Below are 21393 nucleotides of genomic sequence, written 5' to 3' on the forward strand. Positions count from 1 at the left end.
TTCGTTGATTGCAGTTAGTTCGATCGCCATGAGACCATTGATTGCGTTGTCTTTTATCAACAATAGTCAATATATCAATACAGGAAATTTAAGATATGTTCCTTTGGCTTATGATACTGTCATTAACACCTAGGGGATACGCTGTCTTTAGTCGTTTAATCCAAGGCATTTAATTCGCAATTTTTATGGGAACCTTATAATTGTTAATGTGATTGTCTTGGTTGTTTTTGGACGGTTTAAAGTGGTTGGAATTTTAATGATTTAATTTTGTGTTTGTGTTTTTCTAAATGTTGGTAAATTAAGATTAAATCAAACAAAGTTTAACTTTGGACCCCGATTTGGATTAACTTGAAAACTGGGCCCAAAATCAAAAATCTAAATACATGTTTAGATTAGTCATGTTAAAAAAACCTTTAAATTAAATTTTTATTAAGATTAAACTAAGTTTAATTTTTGACCCTTTGGACCTTAATGTGGACCAATTTGAAAACCGGGCCCAAAATCAAAAATCTAAATCACACAGTTAGATTCAGCATATCAAAGAATCCCAAGAGTTTCATTTTTTATTGAAATCAAACAAAGTTAAATTTTGGACCCTTTGGACCTCAGTGTGGATCAATTTAAAAACGGGGCCCCAAAATTCAAAATCTAAATACACGGTTAGATTCAGCATATTAAACATCCCAACAATTCAAGACTTTGAATTAAACCCCATTGAAATTGGTCAAGAAATAAGCAATCTATACAAAGTATTAGAAAAGTACTGGTAAGCCCCTTTTTCCTAAACGATTAGGGCAATAACCCCACAAATCAATCCCAACCTTACTATCACGGTATGGAACCTTGTGGTACAAATTCATAGAGATCCATAGACTTATACTCAAGTTTTTGTCCGGAAACACAAAAATCTTAGAATTTTAGCCGTTTTTTAACCCCTCTTTCCTAAACGGTTTGGGCCATTACTCCCAATATTTATCCCAACCTTCCTTTTGAGGTATGAAACCTTATGGTAAAATTTCATAAAGATCAACACACTTATACACAAGAAATTGTCCTGAGACCAGAAACATTCTTGTTTTTAGCCCCTCTTTGGTCCCTAATTCCTACACAGTTAAGACAATAACCCCCAAAGTCAATCCCAACCTTTCTTTTGAAGTATGGAGGCTTGTGGTAAAATTTCATAGATATCCATACTCTTATACACAAGTAATTGTCCTGAGACAAGAAAAGTTCTTGTTTTTGGCTCCTTTTTGGTCCATAATTCCTAAATAGTAAGGACAATAGCCCCTAAAATCAATCCCAACCTTCCTTTTGTGGTATGGAACCTGGTGTTATAATTTCACATACAGATTCATACACTTATACTCAAGTTATTGTCTGGAAACCAAATGCCTTCGGACGACGACGACGACGACGCTGGTGATTAAAACGTCATAACATTATACGACCGCAAACATTTTGCGGTCGTATAAAAATGGTATCCAGATAGAAGCACGAGTTTATCTTGCTTGATCGAATGAAATTTATACAGATGGTATATATAAGGAATTAATTTTGAAGTATACAGTTCATAAGTTAGGATTACTATTAGTTCAAATAATGAAGGGTCGCAGAGGTTCATTTCATTATTCAAAATAGGTTATTTCTTGATTTTCACGCGTATTTTGGCATTTAGGTCCTCCGTAACCCCTCTAATCAGAGTTGCGGCACACATTGATTATATACTTTTTATTCCTCTATCGTTAAGCTTTCAAATGACGTATAAGGTATCTCTATAATTAGGGGATGAAGGGTCGCAGCAGTCCATTCCATTATTCAATATGTCCATACCATTTTTCAAAATTGGCAATTTCTTATTTTTCACGCCTCTAATGGGCATTGCGGCACACATTGATTATATACCTTTTGTTCCTCTATTGTTAAGCTTTCGAATGACGTATAAGGTATCTCTGTAATTAGGGGCTGAAGGGTCGAAGTAGTCCATTCCATTATTCAAAATTGGCTATTTTAAAATTTTCTCGCCTATTTTGGTATTTAGGTCCTCCGTAACCCCTCTAATGGGCATTGCGGCACACATTGATTATATACATTTTGCTCCTCTTTCGATAAGCTTTCGGATGACTTATAAGGTATCTCTGTAATTAGGGGCTGAAGGTTCGCAGCAGTCCTTTCCATTATTCAAAATAGGCTATTTCTTAATGTTCACGCGTATTTTGGCATTTAGGTCCTACGTTACCCCTCTAATGGGCATTGCGACACACATTGATTATATACCCTTTTTCCTCTATCAATAAGCCTTCGAATGACGTACAAGGTATCTCTGTAATTAGGGCTGAAGGGTCGCAGCAGTCCATTCCGTTATTTAAAATAGGCTATTTCTTAATGTTCACGCGTATTTTGGCATTTAGGTCCTCTGTAACCCCTCTAATGGGTATTAAGGCACACATTGATTATATACCTTTTTATCCTCTATCGATAAGCTTTCAAATGACGTATATGGTATCTTTGTAATTAGGGGCTGAAGGGTCGCAGCAGTTCATTCCATTATTCAAAATATCCATTCCATTATTCGAAATAGGCTATTTCTTAATGTCCACGCGCATTTTGGCATTAAGTTCCTCCGTAACCCCTCTAATCGACATTGCGACACAATCGACAAGTTATATTTATAATTAAGTGATGAAGGATCGCAGAGGTCCTTTTAAAAATAAAAAAAATCCAATGAATAGTACTTTAATTTTTATATATGTTTTGGTATTTAGGTCGTTCATACATTAAAAAAAGGAATTTCTGTTAAAAAAATAGTTAGGGAAACTCACTAGTTTATCCTTCGAAACTAAATAAATAAATAAAGATCAATATTTCAAAGAGTGTTTTGAATTTTTTTTTTTTCTTATAGTAATTTGAATATAATATGTTAATTGACATTAAAATGACGAATTTAGAAACACGGGATAGTGTTACAGTCAAAAAATAAATGATCTATTTCATTATTCAACTTGAATACTGAAATATAAACTATTTCATTATTCATTATTCATTACTAAACGTTGAATAATAAATTGAATTTTGAATAATGAAAAATGGACGTGCTTCAGCGCGGTTTTAAATCGATTGCAGTTTTATTGTTATTTTCGATACAACAAAACTAAACTAAAACCTTTGAACATTGGTGTATATTTTCACATTTGATTTCTAAATATTCATAGGACATGGTTCAGCCTACGTAAGATGGGGAAGAACTAGATGTTCCGGTTCCAACGTTGAACTGATATATTCGGGTATGTATTTTAAGGAAAAGTAGCCAAAAAAGAACAGAATGGTCAGATATTAATATAAAAATAAAAATCGCTTTGACTGCCAATGTTACAATTTTCCATAAGGGAACAAATGATGTAAAATTTAGCATCTATAGGTCACCGTGCGACCTTCAACAATGAGCAAAATCCATACCGCATAGCATGTAAAACAATTCAACCAAGATAACTAACGGCCTGATTTATGTCTTCAACATCATACGAAAAACGAATACGATACAGCAACAAACAGCAACTGAATTACAGGCTCCTGACTTGGGACAGGCACAAACAGAACGTGGAGGGGTTAAACTATGGTCATTACTGGTGTCTGTCGTTATTGAACTGTAGATATTTTAACCATTTTGACTACCATATTGGCCTGCGAAGTTTGTCATATATACACTTATACATACAAATAAGGGAACAAAAGATAGAAAATTTGAAATATTGTACAGACAAATGTGTATTGTTGAAGGCTGTTTATTACCCTCTAGAAGTTTTTGTGTTGTTTATGTCGTTGGATTGCCATATCATTGATACATGTATATAGTCCACATCGCACATACACACGTTAAGCCGAGCGAGTCTATTTTGTCCTTAAGAATTGCAGATGAAATTTATTCCAAAAACAAATGTTTTGCGCACGGAAATTAGTAGCATATTTTTATACTACCACTACCGCTGGTGTGGACTATAAGTCCCGAGGGTTGCATTCGCTCCATATCAGTATTCGGCACTGGTATGGTTAAAATACTGTGTTTTGTCTATTAATTTCCAATTTATAAAAGAAATTTGCTAAAACTAACTCCCTTCTATATTGTATCTGACAAAATCTCTTATTTTTCAAATCCTTGTATCTCAAAATACATATGGATCTGTGTTTATTAATCATACTTTTAACGCATTTAGGAAATTGTTGTTGTCAGAATTTACGCAGCTTGCTTCAACTGCCATATCAAGAAGTTGATTTTATGTAATGTATTTAAGAATTGAATGCTTCTTTTTGTAAATTTATTGGGGTGTAAAAGCGTTGACCGAAGTACATTTTGTATGAAGCGCGGAAGCGCTTCATTCGTAAAATGTGCGCACGGTCAACGATTTTACAACCCTATAAAATTACTAAAAGAAGCATTCAATACTTATAATTACATTTTTTTGCTAGGATCATGAAATCACGATTTCTATCAAGTTTTTCTCTTATTTACCTGTACATTTTATTGTGGAAGCTCGTGTCATCATGAATGTTACATTTCACTTTGAAATGAAGGTTAATTTCAGAATTACGCGAGATTGCTGTTAGCCAATCAAAATAACGTATTATAATGAAACATACATGTAATGTAATTATATATCTATGATGATACCGCAATGCTTATCGCATGTTTATAATAAAGTGTTTACCATTATCAAATATTTTTTTTAAGTAATTTAAAGCTAGATTGCATAATGAAGCTGCATTTTATCTATGTATAAACATTATACGTGTATTTTGGTACATAGAAAAAAAAACAAAATGAATTACTAGTATTATCTCTGTCGTAGGTTACACTGCCGGGCAGTACTACAACGCTCCTCTTGGTGGACCAGCAAACACACTATGCCTCCCAGACAACCCCGAAATACCAACGTCATCGTATACATACCATACAATCGACCTCTATGGTACAGAATATGAAACGAATTATTTTCGAAACAACTCACAGGATGAAGACATGCCATGTGCTTTGTGCAGAAATAATGGTTCGTCTTCTTCGGTGATGATTCCAGGTCGTCGAACTTGTTATGCTGGCTGGAATATGGAATATACTGGTATATTGGCGGCAGGAAGTCATGGTCATAGTGCTTCAAACTTTATTTGTGTAGATAACAATCCTGAATATATTCCATCAGGAAAAGTCGGAAATGATGGCCATCTGATGTATGTGGTAAATTCTAAATGTGGCCCGTTACCATGCCCACCATACGAGGAAAATCGTCAGGTATACTGTGTCGTTTGCTCAAAATAAAGTATATAACTGTATGTCTTATAGTACAGTATTACTGTAATTTATCTGTTAGGTGTTTTGGTTGTCAATGATACTTTAAGAAAATATGAATACAATATGTCAAACAAGACGTTAAAGCAGTAGACAACATAGCTGTATATTTTGACTGCCAGATGATTGCTGGGGGATGAATTTGATAATTGAAACAAAAAGCCTTTATAAAATCAAACATAAAAAAAAAAAAATCGCACACACACACAAAAACCTTGCCTTACAGACTCCAAATGTATTTCATGCCCAATTTTTTCCACAAATCGAATAAATTATGATAATCTGTCTATCATTACAAAATACTTTTTGATTGAAGGCTGTTCGGAAGTATCGATCTGTTTGTGGCTGCTATTTTAGATTTCAAATGGTTGGGATAGATTGTTTACTGATGGTAGCAACATACCGAAATCCGTGGAGGGATCCGAAACCCGAGAATAAATTACAAGAAAAATACAAACGGTTTGGTAAGTAAAATCTGAATCCGATTCCCACGAAGCATAATCCTCCTTGGGAATCGGATTCGGATTTTACCTACCAACCGTTTGTACTTTTCGGGTGAAATTGCTCCTCGGGGTTAGAAAATCCCTCCGCAGATTTCGGACAGGGATACCCAGTGTGCAAACTTTCACATGTTAAATTGTTTCCAAAGTTAACATAGAAATACGTGTTTCCTCAATTATATATATATTCTTTATTCCAAAAGCAATACAGCTTATAGGTATCAAGTGCAATAAATATTACATTAAATATAGTAAGCAACAAATATTACAATAAGGTAATTCATTAATATACAATTCATACAATTAAAAACAAATGTAGGAGCATGACATTAATTAACACAATTTAACAATCTTAATTAAAGTATGATATACACATTCAACGATTACGAATTTTTTCGGCAATACATAAATACTTCCCAAAATTATTAAGTTCTTTTATATTACGAACAGATAACAATTGTATAAGTTTAAATACTGATGGATTTCTCCAATAATAAAGTTTAATATACTTCATACGAATATCTTTGTATCCAATACATTCCAAAATAAAATGATATTCATCTTCAACAGAATTACAGTTGCACACATTACATATTCTTTCGTTTCTGTTTATATTTAAAAACCTTCCAGTTTCAATGTTTAAGTTATGTGCATGTATACGGTACTTGCTTATTAATGGTTTATATCTAAAATTAACAGGTCTACTAAGATAAAACTGCAAACCATGACTGTCATATATGTATTTGTAAAACTGACATTTAGAAGACTCCTCAAAAAATGACATTGCTTCAGATATAAACCTGTCAGTAACACGCTGTTTGAAATCAGCTATAAAAACATCTACATTTAAAACATTTTGTGTCAACCAGACATGACTTAAGCCAAAATTACATAATAAATCTCTTATTTTACATGACCAATTCAATTTATTTTTACTTAATTAATGATACCAGGTGATCACATGGTGATCACATCCATACCGTGTAAATGATTTTATTTAAATAATGCATGTTTGATTTACTGACCTCATATACAGATTCAAACATTAAACAATTAATAATTGAGCAAATTCCAAAATTAATATGTTTTCATCCAAAACTTTGAAAGTACAATATTCAAATAATTCATTGTATCTGAAAATTATATCATGTACGTCAGTTGAACACAGAGCGATTAAATAAAGAGAAAAAATAATTTATTTTCAATGCCAAATCTTTTGCTTTTATGTGATTTATGTGCAACCATGTCTGATACTTAAACGTCGCTAGATTTTTAATTTACATTAAAAATGAAAAATATTCATTTTGTGTCTATCTTGATTTTACGATCGTGTTTTTAAGTCAAAATATCAAAAGGTTAAGAGGTACTCGCACTAAGATATAAATGTGTTAATATGGGTATGGTCATTGAAAACCGATAATATATTCCTGACGTAAAACAGTTTGTAAAATTACAAAAAATACACTGCGTTTAAAAACATTACTGAAAGTTTAATATCAGATCAAATTTAATTGATTTATTTTTGTTTTTTTTCGGAGATGATGAAATGAAAAGAAATGTGGGTTGGAATACAAAAAGTGAAAGAATTTGAACACAGGTAATAAATAGAATTCGAAATAATGGGTAGATTGGCAAAATTTTAAATCATCACCAACCCCAACTTAATTTTGAGTTCCAGTAATTGACATATGTTGCGAGTCATTGGCAGTCATGGCAATCATATGCAGAAATACAATCATGCTACATCATACGCTGATAAAAAAACATGAAATTGATGGTATTTTTATACGAGATGTAAAATAAAATAAAACTATAAATTTCAGATTTGAAAATTGTTTCATTAACTTCAAATAGATTGTTTATACTTTGAAATGAATTTTGATTAAATTTTATAAAGTTAAAGTACATATGTTTACAACAATACGTCATGATATTGCCAGTCAGTGAACGAACTGTACTTTGATCATCAAAATTGAACCTGAGGATAAAATATTGCTGCCAAAATTAAGAAAAGAGGAGACGCTCCAAAGAGCATTTTCTCTTAACAATGAGCATAACGAATTACATTTAAAAACGCCACTACATTTGCAACATGAAGAAACATTGTAACGAATTAATCAAGGAATGCATTTTGTGTTTATTCTATACGTCAAGCAGTCATCAATATTATGTTTTGTTGTTTGACGAAGGGAATTGCTGCACAAGGTAAAAACTTATGGTGCACTTTAGTTGACAGTTGAGCATGGATGAATATGTTGCTTTGATGATACAACGTTCTGCTGTAGATACAAACTACAAAGTTCTGACGATTTACAAACTTTTTTATATAAAAAAAAGAGATTTTGTATGATTGGCAATGCGACAACATCCACCTGCGATCGTTTTCCCCCCAAAAAAACTTACGAAAATATATACTCTTAAGTCATGAACATTTCAGTATAAGTTACGATAAATGTTTGTCGTAAAACATAAGATTTTTGTGTGAAAAGAACCACAGAGTCCAAAGGACGAAAATATGTTAAACTCTAAAAGATCATCGCAAAGCATTAAGCAATAAGCAAAACCCATACTGTATCGTAAGTTATAAAAGGTCCCAGTATGACACAATGTGAAACAATGTAAAGAGAAAACCAATGGCCTTAGTATGTTAAAACATGCAATAAACAAAATACAATAACTTGTTTTCAGAAAGCGTTTAACCCTCCCCTTACCTTGGAAATTGGTGTAGCTGTCCAACATAAGAACACACCGTAAAAATTAGTTGGACATGGCTTAACTTAACAGATCGGCACTAAGGCACAATCTTAACAAAAAGAAAAAAAACGATATAAGAAGCATCGAGCCAATTTCAACTATAAATAAACGTGATTAAATAGTTGTCTCGTTAGCAATTATACCACATCTTATTTTTTATAAAATATCAACCGGTAAAATTCCAAGTGTACACAGTATAAGAAATTACGTTTTATCCGTGGATTGATTGCTACTTAACGTCCGGTGGCAAATATTACATGGATTTTATAGACCATTATCGCATAATGATAATGTTATCTTGCTTCTAGTTCAACACGCCGAGTCGGATTGTGTTAAATGAGAGTCTGGATGGGGTTTACAGAATAGAGAATAATGGATAAAAGTGCAGATTAAAAGGCAAAAAATAGAAATAATAGGGAAAATAGGCCCAAAAATTAAGAATAGAGAACAATGTGGTGCTGAAATATAAAGAATAGAGAATAGGTGTACAAAAAGATAAAGAATAGATAACAATGGTATAAAAAATTAAAGAAAAATAAAACAAGAATAAAAAATAGAGAATAAAAATAGAAAGAAAAAAATAATAAAGAAAAATGGTCTAAAAAGTTAAAGAATGTAGAAATGAAGGACCCCCATCCAGACCTTCATATACCTCGCATGGTAACAGTCAGCAGAAAGATAATTTTGATACACTACCTGACACTTTATTCTGCTCCCAAGTCTACCAATCTTTGCTCTTACTAGTAATTTCCTCCTGCTTGGCGGAAAAACCGTAATTACTTATTTCAAAGTGTTTGTTTGACCTGCTCAAGGATCGAGCCAACGACCTCACACTCTCAAGATCTAGAGAGCATGCTACCAAGAGACCACCGAGGCGGTTATAATTGATGTTTATTAACATACAATAGTAAAATATAAATTAATCGAGTCGATACAATGATATATATGCAAACATTATATCGGATTTTACTATATTGCATAATTTTGTCAAAACTTCAACTTGATTAAAACAGTCAAAAAAAAATCGATCACCAGTATCATGTCATGTAGTAACAGAAACATCGTAGAAGGGGTGACACGGGGTGGTCATTTCCAAAATTACCCTTTTTGTAATTTTTCCCATTTCTCCCTTTTTTTGTTCTTTTTCCCAGATCCCACTTTTTTATCCCCTATATCCAACATCCTTGCCAGTTTTACCCCCTATATCCCACTATCCTACTTTTTTTTATCCCTTATATCCCTCATCCTAAAAGCGTGCAAACCTCTAATCGTATTCTTATTATTCAATTCAATTCTTATTCAGTCTTTAATATTTTACCCAAATACATGCATCTGTATATATATTTTGTTTATTTTTCTAGAACACGAGCAAAACGTTTTTAACAACTTTTTTAACGTTATACACATGCAACTACGATGTATAACTTGCATCAAAATATCATTAATTTCATAAATGCACACTGATTTAAACGTCGGGACAATAATTTGAAGATTTGTAGAATAAATTTCATGCATGGGATGCTTAACTAATATTATTGTGTCATAACAAGTATAAAAGGAAAAACTTTAGCATTTTGCATGTATTTCCAAATGGAATTAACAACATTCGCCACGTGTTTTATAATACTAATTGGATCTAACATTTCTAGTGGTGCAGGTAATTTGTCTATACGCCTATATTTTTTTTGTTTAGTCCAAATATTAGTTTAATTACTTTTAAATTACTGAAATGCAAAAATGTTGAAATATCTTTTAAAAAATTGTTCAGTCAAAAAGTTTAGAAACCCATGTCCGTCGCATTCAATTGTAAATCATAATCAAACAGCATACGCTTAATTTGATGCAAGTATTAAATGCATATTATAGTAAGATGTAATAAAATATGCATTTTCATCTTATTGTTGTTTTACTATATCGTATATTTGCATAATTTAAGACATGTATGAATGTACATTTTCACGCCAAATAAACTTGATTCTAAGATCAATTCTAAAATCTCTTAAAACTTTATAGTTATGTAAACAATACATTACAAGGCGTTATAAAATACCATTTAATTTTACGTACATCATGAAATAAAACACTAATGCATGGCCCACCGTTTCCCACTTTGAATTCTTCAAATTTCAGCAGAAATATTGATGTGTTCATTTTAAATAAAATGACAGACATTGAATAAGAAAACAAAAAATAAGATACCTTTGTCTGACTTGAACTATAATATTTAACACACATATAAGAGCGCCGTCGTGTCCTGAAGTTCGGAATTGCAAAAAATGGGACTATCTGATCTGATTAAGTGATGATTAATATACAAACAGATTAACTGTTGTTAGATAATGAACTTCAAACGGTGTATTTATACGCACTGTAAAGCATGAAAGTAAACTATATTCATTCAACAACATGTCCTTTATGTAATCACCGGAAAAATGGCTCAACTATTGTATGCCACAGTGTTATTGTTTCATGACATTGATTTAAGGGGTAAATTCAGTAAATAAATATGCGTCATTAAGGACCGCTCATTTGGGGGAGAGCTTTCTGTATAACACTGAAGTTCTGTGCTCCACTGATTGGAAGATAATGTTTATAATAAAGAAATTTTGATAGATGGACCAGACTAGGGTTTGAAAAAATAAAAAAAAAAAAAGTTGAATGCACTTAATAGATATAAGAAAATGTGGTATGAGTGCCAATCAGACAACTATCCATCCAAGTCAAAATTTATAAAAGTAAACCATTATAGGTCACGGTACGGTCTTCAACACGGATCCTTGGCTCACACCGAACAGTAAGCTATAAAGGGCCCCAAAAATTACTAGTGTAAAAACATTCAAACTGGAAAACCAACGGTCTAATCTATATAAAAAACGAGAAACGAGAAACACTTATGAACCACATCAACAAACGACAACTACTGGACATCAGATTCCTGACTTAGGACAGGTCCAAACAAATGCAGCGGGTTTAAACGTTTTAATGGTACCAAACCTTCACCCTTTTTCTGAAACAATAGTGTAACATCACAACATAGAAAGACACACTATAAAATATCAACTGAAATAGCTTAACTCAATCAAAGGATTAATATATTTTACTACAGGTTTGAAAATTATTGGGGTCAGTGTAGGAATTTAGTGCGAATCTAAAGTGTTTGTAAACAAGACCATGTGAATGGCCCCAAAATGCCGCATGACCCTATGCTTTTATTTTTTGCAAAAGATGGGGCTACATTAATTCTGTACTTCGATGAATGATATAAAAGCTTCTAATTTCTAAAGGTAAACCAGATATACATATAAAACAAGATATAGATTTGCATTGCATGAAGTCATACTTATTCCATACCAATAGCAAGACCAACCCGAATAATCCAGTCGTTAAACTATGATCACTACAGTTAAAAAATAGTATTTATTCTTCCATAGGCAACAATACTAACATTTTCTAAAACTATCATTTTTTATAATAAAAACCTGGACAAAACACTTATGTGTGGTATTAGAACTTCATTATCCTGTTTTATAAATTGAAGTCAAATAGTATCATGACCATCTTCCAACGGAGCCATGCCCACCGTCATTTTACATCAAATTTAAGAAAATTTGGAAGTCTTTTCGAATAATTCCCAAGAAAATATTTCAATAGGTTTCAAAATTTGTAAATATACACACTGCAGTTATTCATAAATTAATAAAAAAAATAAACATTATACCTTTACATCCAATCACAGCGCTCCTAAGTCGACTTCCTTCACCTGCTTTTGGTACACAAAAGGCAACCTAAAGCCAGGAAAATGTAATACTACTTTTATCCCTACATTAACCTTAAACGCGGAGGAGAGAATCGGATACGGTAAGGACTTGAATTATTCGAGTTATAGCAAGCCTAGAAAATATTTATACGGATAATCTCATAGTTATGTACTAAATTTTACGGTGATGTTGTTTTTAGAGCATGTAATTATTAATATAAAATTATAATTCCATGTAAGCTTATATCCTTTGTATGAACTTATTACCAAAGATTATGAACTTATCATTATAATGAGATCCTTGAATATTGCTTTTTTTTAATCTAACATGGATTTTCTTATTGATAAATTTAAACATAACTGAATATGTTTTCCTATACAGTTATCAACATTACGGTTCAACATTTAGTTGAAACTTATATCTTGCTAATGTACGAGGTCATATTTTCCTAGTCTAGACTATTTCTGATAAAAACACAAATAAATGAAACGTTTACTACATATTTACTTTGAAATAAAATTGAGAATGGAAATGGGGAATGTGTCAAAGAGACAACAGCCCGACCAAAGAGCAGAAAACAGCCGAAGTCCAACAATGGGTCTTCAACACAGCGAGAAAAATCCAACACCCGGAGGCGGGCTTCAGCTGGCCCCTAAAAAAAATTTCGTACTAGTTCAGTGAAAATGGACGTCATACTAAACTCCAAAAACATATGAATGAACTAAAATTAAAAAACATACAAGACTAACAAAGGCCAGAAGCTCCTGACTAGGGACAGGCGCAAAAATGCGCTGGGTTAAACATGTTTAGTGAGATCTCAACCCTCCCCCTATACCTCTAGCCAATGTAGAAAAAACAAACACACAGCAATACGCACAGTAAAACTCAGTTTAAAAGAAGTTAGAGTCCGATGTCAGAATAGGTAACAAAAGAAACTAAGCAAAATGACAATGATACATAAATTAACAAAGGACTACTAGCAGTTACTGACATGCCAGCTCCAGACTCTAACTAAACTGATTGAATGACTATGTCTTCATCATATGAAAATCAAGCACAATCCCTCCCGTTAGGGGTTTAGTATCATACCATCATAAAATATATGATAAGAACATAACCCGTATCATGCCAACAACTGGGTTTAGAATAAATGTGTTCATTTCCGATGCAAAGACCCTATTAGTGAATCAATATTAATACCAAATATGCCATCTTTAATGACCTGGCAACAGTATCGTAACTATATACCTTCTGAATAAGTCTGTTTAAAGGTTTGGTTAGCTTTAGAAGTGAATGCCGACATTTTTGTGCTTTGTATATAATATTACCATAAAAGATTGGATGTGAAATACCCGAACGTATAAGATGTCTGCATGTTGATTTATATACGAATGATGTCCTTGTACCGATGATAAAATTTAGTAAATGTTTTGACTAGTTTGTGATATCGAAAACCCTGGTGTAATAATTTTTCAGTTATACAGAGATTTCTTTCGTTAAAATCAAATACGTTGTTACAGACACGAGCGAATCGAACAAGTTGAGATATATAAACACCAGCGAACGTCACCATCTAAAAACGAATAATTAACAATAGGAAATGAAAAATCATCTCTTTTATCATAAATTTTAGTAATAAGCTTCCCGTTAAAGATATAGATATCAAGATCCAGGAAAGGGCAGTGTTCATTGTTAGTATTAGCTTTATATAAAGTCATTTCAGCCGGATAAATCTCTTTAGTGTTCATACTGAAGTCGTCATTATTGAGAGCCAATATATCATCCAAATATCTAAAAGTGTTATTAAATTTTTGTATCAGATGTTGTTTCGATGGGTCTTTGCTGATTTTAGTCATAAATTGTAACTCATAACAATATAGAAACAGGTCTACAATAAGTGGTGCATAGTTAGTCCCCATTGGAAATCTGATAACTTGACGATATACGGAGTCTACATAGCGAACACAAATGTTATCAAGTAAAAATCCAAGGGCAGTTATAGTATCAAAGCAGGTACAATTGACATAGTTCTTTTGTTTGTAGTTACTAAAAAAAATGACCTAAAAGAGTTTGAACATATATATTCGCATTCTGACTTTTTAAATGCCCATATAATTAGGTGTGTGAATTTTTTCTTAATAAGATTATGAGGCAAAGTGGAATATAGGGTAGAAAAATCAAAACTTTGATCAGATTCGAAATCACCAATTTAAGCATGCAATTTATCAAATACTTCCGACGAATTTTTGACACTCCAAAAGTAATTAATTCCACCATTTTCAAAGGTCTTATTTGAACAATTTATTACCAGGTATTTGATTGTACAAAGTGCACTAGTAAGTAGGATAGACAGTTTAGCAGTGGAACAATGGCTCGAAGACGAAATAAATCTATAATTGTAAGGTGTTTTGTGCAGCTTCGGAAGCCAGTACATAGTTGGAACTTTCATTGTATTTGGTTCTGCTTGTAAAGAAGTGCTAAAAGTTTATTTTTGTTACAAATGTCATTTTCCGAAAATGGAGTCAGTTGGAATGTTGGCGAATTCGTGATTTCCTTTTGCAGAACCTCAATGTAAAATTTACGTCAAACAATAATGATATTATTAGCAGCCTTATCAGCCGGGACAAAACAAATTCCTTGGAGAGTTCTTTTAGCTTATGTTTGATACGAGAAATAGGGTTCTTTTAGCTTATGTTTGATACGAGAAAAAGGATTATACATGCTTTTCTTGCAAAACTTTCATAAAATGAGAAAACAAAATTACATGACATTTCACTGGTAATGTTAATAAGAAAATAGTATGTACATAGAGTTTAGGGATGAAAGTCAATAAGAAAACAACAAAATAAAGAAATTTGCTGAATTCAATTAAAATACATGCCGACTATCAAGAGTTCCAAGATAACCACCACAATATAATGACAGCCAATTTAAATAACACTAGAAACGAACCTTTCGTAAAAAAATGCATCGGATGATAGATGGTAAAAGTGATCGAAAATGTTAATGTGATATGAACATTTTTAGGTCTCCCGGCCTCTATATCATTCTGCTCATCTGTTAATAAAATTGCATATTCTATTATAGAAAACACACTAAAACGATCAGATAAATAGATTTCAGATTTTAGTTGTAGTAATATCGTAAGCTATTAACTGCTCAACACAATATGAAGCGTATTGAAGTTGTTCAGACAACAAACACCTTCATACTATAACTGTCAGCTGATATTTTTTAATATCAACATGCAGAAAACATGATAATATAGAAGACTGGCATGCTGAGCCGTATTTTAAACATGCTGGTTTACGAGGTTAACAGTCCACATGTACTATTACTCTATACTGAAACATTATTTCTTACCTGGGGGTCGTTATTTTGCCTTTCATTCATCCGGTTGTGGTGCAAAACTATTTTACCCCATAATTTGAGATGCATCGCTCGTGATATTAAACAACTTGAATAAATATTTTCTGATCTCCTTTTATATAATTTCAGTTCATGAGTGGGGATATCATCATGGCGTAGGTAAGTTATTTTTTTCGTTATATTATATGACATTGCTGATAAGAAAGTTGTGGTAAATTCAAATATGAGGGTATGGATGGGAGTTTACAGAATAGAGAATAATGGACAAAGAATAAAAAGAATAGAGAAAAATAGACCAAAAAATAACGAATAAAGAATAATGAGGAGCTAAAATATAAAGAATAAAAAATATTAGACAAAAAGTATAAAGAATAGAGAAAAGTTGCCTTAAAAATTAAAGAATACAGAAATGAAGGACCCCTATCCAGACCCTAACTGTGATAAATTAGACAGACAAGCTACACGATAAACAATGTCATTGCATTATAAATATCAATGATGACTGTATGATGATCGATATTTATTGTCCAACGGCAAATATTACAAACAGGAATACAATCATGTATGTAAAGTATAATATCATTCAAGAAATGATAATGTCTCAATGCTTAAAATCGCTGCTTAACGTCCAGCGGCAGATTAATATGCATATTCAGGACGAGAACATGTTAATGTATTATAAATATTAACCCTGCTTTTTACTAGGGCCGGATTTTCAACGTGCTAGTTCACAAAGTAACAGTCCGCAGGAAGACATGTCACCTTACCCGGACACTTTATTCTGACTCCGAGCCGACCAGTCTTTGCTGTTACTCATTAATGCCGCGTACTTAGCGGAGAAGTAGCAAATACCAATTTTTGTTTGTTTGACCCGACTAGGATTTGAACCCACAACCTCCCGCACCCGAAGCGAACATGCTACCACGAGATCACCTAGACATAAACCCTACAAAAAGTTAAACCAAAGTACATTTGTAAATATGTTATTTATATAATGCATATTTTAAGGTTTATCTTGTGGTATAACACATATCAAAAATATGCATTATATGACTTATATACCGCCAAAAAATATTAATTTCAAACCCACGACCTCCCACACTCGAGGCGAACACGCTACCACGAGAACACCGAGGCGGTTCTATAACAAAGGAAGAACGTGATAATTAATGTATATTATGTTTTCTGCAGGATGAAGGCGTTTAAAACATTTATTTTCAAAATTGCACATGCATAGCTGATTTATTAGAGTAATTTCTAAACATTGAATACTAGTAACCTTTTATTAGAAGACACATTTTTTTATATTTAGTCTGCACTTTTCATTAGCATCTTTAGGTATAGATAGATGTCCAGATCCAAATTCTATATTTACACAAAAAACATTAAATTTCAATAATTCATTGTTATTTAACTATGACAGTCTTTGATGCACAACCTCAATTGAAATATACGAGATTTCGTAAGCAAACTCTTTATGGTTCTTAGTTAACCTCTCACTAATAATAAAATAACGTTTAAGAAGAGAAAGATTTTTTTAAAAAGAACTAAATTTTTCGATGACATTTTGACGCATTTTATTTTTCCATTTTTCTGAGTACTATTAACCTAAAACCTTTTGGAGAAAATCTCGATATCATTGAGTTCATCGTTTTTATGTCTATTAAACTTGATCAACATAGGTTGACTGGAGTATAGAAATTAAATCACAAGGACTCTCTCATGCTGTAGTAAGAAAATGTTGATATGAGTTAGTAATTGGGCCGTAGTAATAACAATAACATTAGCGGTACCAATTTGTTTCACAAGATGCGAATTCTGACACCAAATGTCTCTTCAGTGATGCTCAAGGTCACAATATTTCTAAATCCAACACTTATAATAAAAACATGAAGAGCTTATAAACCAAAAAGGACAAAAAGTATATCAAAAGTCTTAGATATATAAATAAGAACCCAGCGTTAATCCCTGTGGACCCACTTGGCAAAGCTTATAATTGGTCCTGCATTTCCATTTTATATTTCACACTGGACAATAATCAAACAAATTTCAACCAATAATGAACTTCTTAATTAGGTTAAAAGAATTTTTTATACAAAATCATAATGTTTTTAAAGCCCTTATTATGTCTCAAAAATAAGCTGCTAAATATCTACTTTACTGCGTGCATGTCGTTTTAAAGGGTGATGACGTTTTTTACAGGGTGATGACGTTTTGCACAAAAAGGTCAGTCCGATACTTTCATAGATAAAAAAAACAACAAAAAACTACTATAAAATCCCTTTGTTTAACGAGCATTCATCGTACGGTAAAGAACACCAAGCTTAATTTTTAAGACAGTATATCAGATATCGTCTTCATCAATATAAGACAACTAGTCTAAAAACACTGTCTCATAAAACGTTTTCATGATTTTCCTGGACAACTTTATTGAATAATGATTGCTGCTCCAATTTTCCCTCTTATGTTTTGGAATCCATCTGAACTTTTCCACGCAATGTATTAAAACTTGTCCATCAAGTTCTCGTGGAATTCATATATTTCTTAATATTTTTAAGACTAATCATTTTATTATTATAGTAGATAAACTCAATGTTAAATATTTGTAAATTCTAGTGTTTCATATACATCTAATATGTTAAACATTCATTTTTAAACATATAATTCATATAAAAAAAAACAGAAACATATTTCCGCCAAAAGTTCTAGATCTCCCCTCTTTTCTTCCCAAAAAAGGAAGAGAGAGAGAGAGAGAGAGAGAGAGAGAGAGAGAGAGAGAGAGAGAGAGAGAGAGAGAGAGAGAGAGAACATAAAACAACCAAGCACAAGAAACTATCATACATCTTTGATACTGTGAGTGTATTATACATTATGAATCAATAAAAAGACGTCATTTATCCAATTTAAAATGTTGTATTCAGCAACGGTGGGCCAAAATTTACATATTAGATGAGTTTGCAATCAATCCTACTTGGTGAATATTAGGCATACTCTCTGTCATTATAGTCCCTTTTGTTTATGTTTTAATTAGACCCAGAACATTGGAAGGACTTATTCCCGACCTGTGCTGGGAGGCAACAGTCTCCGATAGATATCCGGACAAATAAGGTTCAGACTGATGCAAGATTGGGAAAGTTTAATTTCCGTGGGATCTCATTAGCTAGAGATGTGAAACTTGAACTTCAGAACAACGGACATGCCGGTATGTATGAAACATTACAAAGATGTGTCATCGTCAATTACCCTGGATTTTGCTCAATCTTGGTTTAAATATTTAGAGCTCTTTCCTTGATATCCCGTCGGACGAACGTGTAATGTCGTCATTTATTTATTTGCTAAAGTTTCTTTACTGTATATTTTTCACTTTTTGTATACTTGTTTAATGTGAAAACCGCAAATCTAGATGTGAATGATTTAAAAGTTACCAATGGCACAACAATGTATGATGGAAGGAAGAATCTTTATCGGGACGTTCGGAGGACTGGGTCTTTATTTTTGCGGAAATTCGGGATTGGATCTTTATCTTAACAGGGATTCGGGATTTACGCTAATCGGGACTCGGGATTCCTTATCCTTATTTTTGGGATCTGGTAAAAAATGCTTTATATTTTTGGAACTCGGGATGACACCGCCTTCTACCCCTTCCATGTGTGATATGAATATTTTTATAGCGTTTTTTTAATGTTAGGTCGTATATCATTTATTTCCCAACATTTATTATACATTGTACAATCAAATAAATAACGTTTCTTAATAACAAACATGAACACATTCCAGTGCAAGTTGGCCTAAAAGGTCATGGACTAGAGGTGTCTGGTGGTGGATTACCTGAAACGTATGTGGTGGAACAGTTCCACTTCCACTGGGGATCAGAAGATACCAGAGGATCAGAACATGAAATCAATGGGAAACATTTCTCTATGGAAGTGAGTAAAAACGATTGGTGTTAAGATCACGTGAAAACTTGGTGTTTAAATCACGTTAAAACTTGGTGTTAAGATCACATAAAACTAGGTGTTAGCTTACGTGCAAATATGTTTAGATCACGTGAACATTAGGTGATTAAATCACGTGAAAACTAGGTGTTTAGATCATGTGACTAGGTGTTGTTATCACAAGAATACATTCATTGTTTTGCTAGAAAAAAAGTCACAACGGGTTGTTTATAAAGGTCTACACGTAACGTTTATCAAAATCAATTAACCAATACTGCTATATTTTTTGTTTATGACTTTGATATAAGTGTCAAAATTTGCAAGTATAAACAATAAATGTTTCTAGATAATTTAGTCAGAAGTCAACTATAAATGTTTACAATAAGTGTTTACTATATCATTAATGTTGTAATTATGCTAAATGCTCAAGCCATTTAGGAGGGTCTGGATGGGGTCCTTCGTTTCTGTGTTCTTTTATTTTTTAGGCTATATTTCTCTATTCTTTATACTTTTTGCTCATTATTCTCTATTCTTTATTTTTTAGGACCTCATTATTCTCTATTCTTTATACTTTAGCACCTCATTATTCTCTATTCTTTATATTTTTTTGTCCATTTTTCTCTATTCTGTAAACCCCCATCCACACCCTCATCTAGTGAGTTTTTGATTGGAAAATGAAAAAGTTTCTTATTCATACAGTGTATTTTGAGACTGATCACACATTTCGTTAGCAATAGAGAGTAAAGATTGAACAAACGTTACAAAATGGGATATTTCATGTTACACGATACCAAATGACGTTACATTAAAGAGATAACTGTATTGTATTTGAAGCTTTGCGGACGTCCATCGGTAGATTTACTGTCGCAAATTGAGTTTACCTGGCGACGCGTATTCTAATGCAAAATAAACAAATCATTCAATTTTAGTCATTATTTCATTGTAAAATTTTCATTCAACTAAAATTCCGCGAAATGATGTTATCTTCTTTGGCGCCTAAACTAGGTGACTTCATAGGTATGCTTCCGGCGTCAAACGTAAACACCGGGCGTTTCCTGCCTCAAAATGTAATAAAATTTGATAAAAAGAAGATTTCTAGTTGAAAAATGTGAGTTTTTGCGTATTATTGGAGAATTTACATGTCAATACATTCCAGAATTCAAAATGTCGACTTCCTTTGTTACAGACAGGGAGATAGAGAATTTTATGCTTATTGTCATCCAATCAAAACCATTGATACAAAATAATTGCATAAGAATATGAGTTATCGTTCCTGACGTTATTAGACAGCGTTCATAGATGCCAGTCAATGCATGCAGCTGGTTTAACCGTGTTTCTGGCGGTTTATGGCACAATACATGTAGGTCATAAGCTATACTTTTATCACGAAATGATAATATTATAAAATAATCTTTTATTTTTGGTAAACATTTATAATTGTAACTTTGCCTAGATGCTGAGTGCCGAGAGATTTGATGCAATACATTATTTGACATTGATTGCTTTGTTGTCTTCCTCCCATTCTTCCTCTAATTCTTTACATTTAAATATATACTTTTTGAATGATCTGTTTCAATTGATAAGTAAGCATTAAATTTTGTACGATTTATCTATATTCTTATGCATAGTAGACTGTTTGTTTTAACCTGGGTTGTTTTATTGTTTGCAATAAATTCTTATTTATGATGCACGCCGTTTCCCGATGAAATTTTGTTTTGAAAGTAGAAATAAAAATTAAAGAA

General features: G+C 32.4%; 1 protein-coding gene across 1 annotated transcript in view; it reads left to right on the forward strand.

Annotated features, from left to right (window-relative positions):
* Window positions 1-10139: 10139 nt before the first annotated feature.
* LOC127712873 (uncharacterized) overlaps window positions 10140-21393 on the forward strand; it is a 94964-nt gene continuing 83710 nt past the window's right edge. The window contains exons 1-4 of the mRNA XM_052219477.1: window positions 10140-10246; window positions 15846-15875; window positions 18748-18918; window positions 19494-19642. Coding sequence (XP_052075437.1) covers window positions 10168-10246; window positions 15846-15875; window positions 18748-18918; window positions 19494-19642 — 429 coding nt within the window. The 5' untranslated portion in view covers window positions 10140-10167. The remainder of the gene's footprint in view (window positions 10247-15845; window positions 15876-18747; window positions 18919-19493; window positions 19643-21393) is intronic.

This window comes from Mytilus californianus, unplaced genomic scaffold (genome assembly GCF_021869535.1).
Source record: "Mytilus californianus isolate M0D057914Y unplaced genomic scaffold, xbMytCali1.0.p SCAF_8, whole genome shotgun sequence".
In the NCBI taxonomy this organism is placed as follows: domain Eukaryota; kingdom Metazoa; phylum Mollusca; class Bivalvia; order Mytilida; family Mytilidae; genus Mytilus; species Mytilus californianus.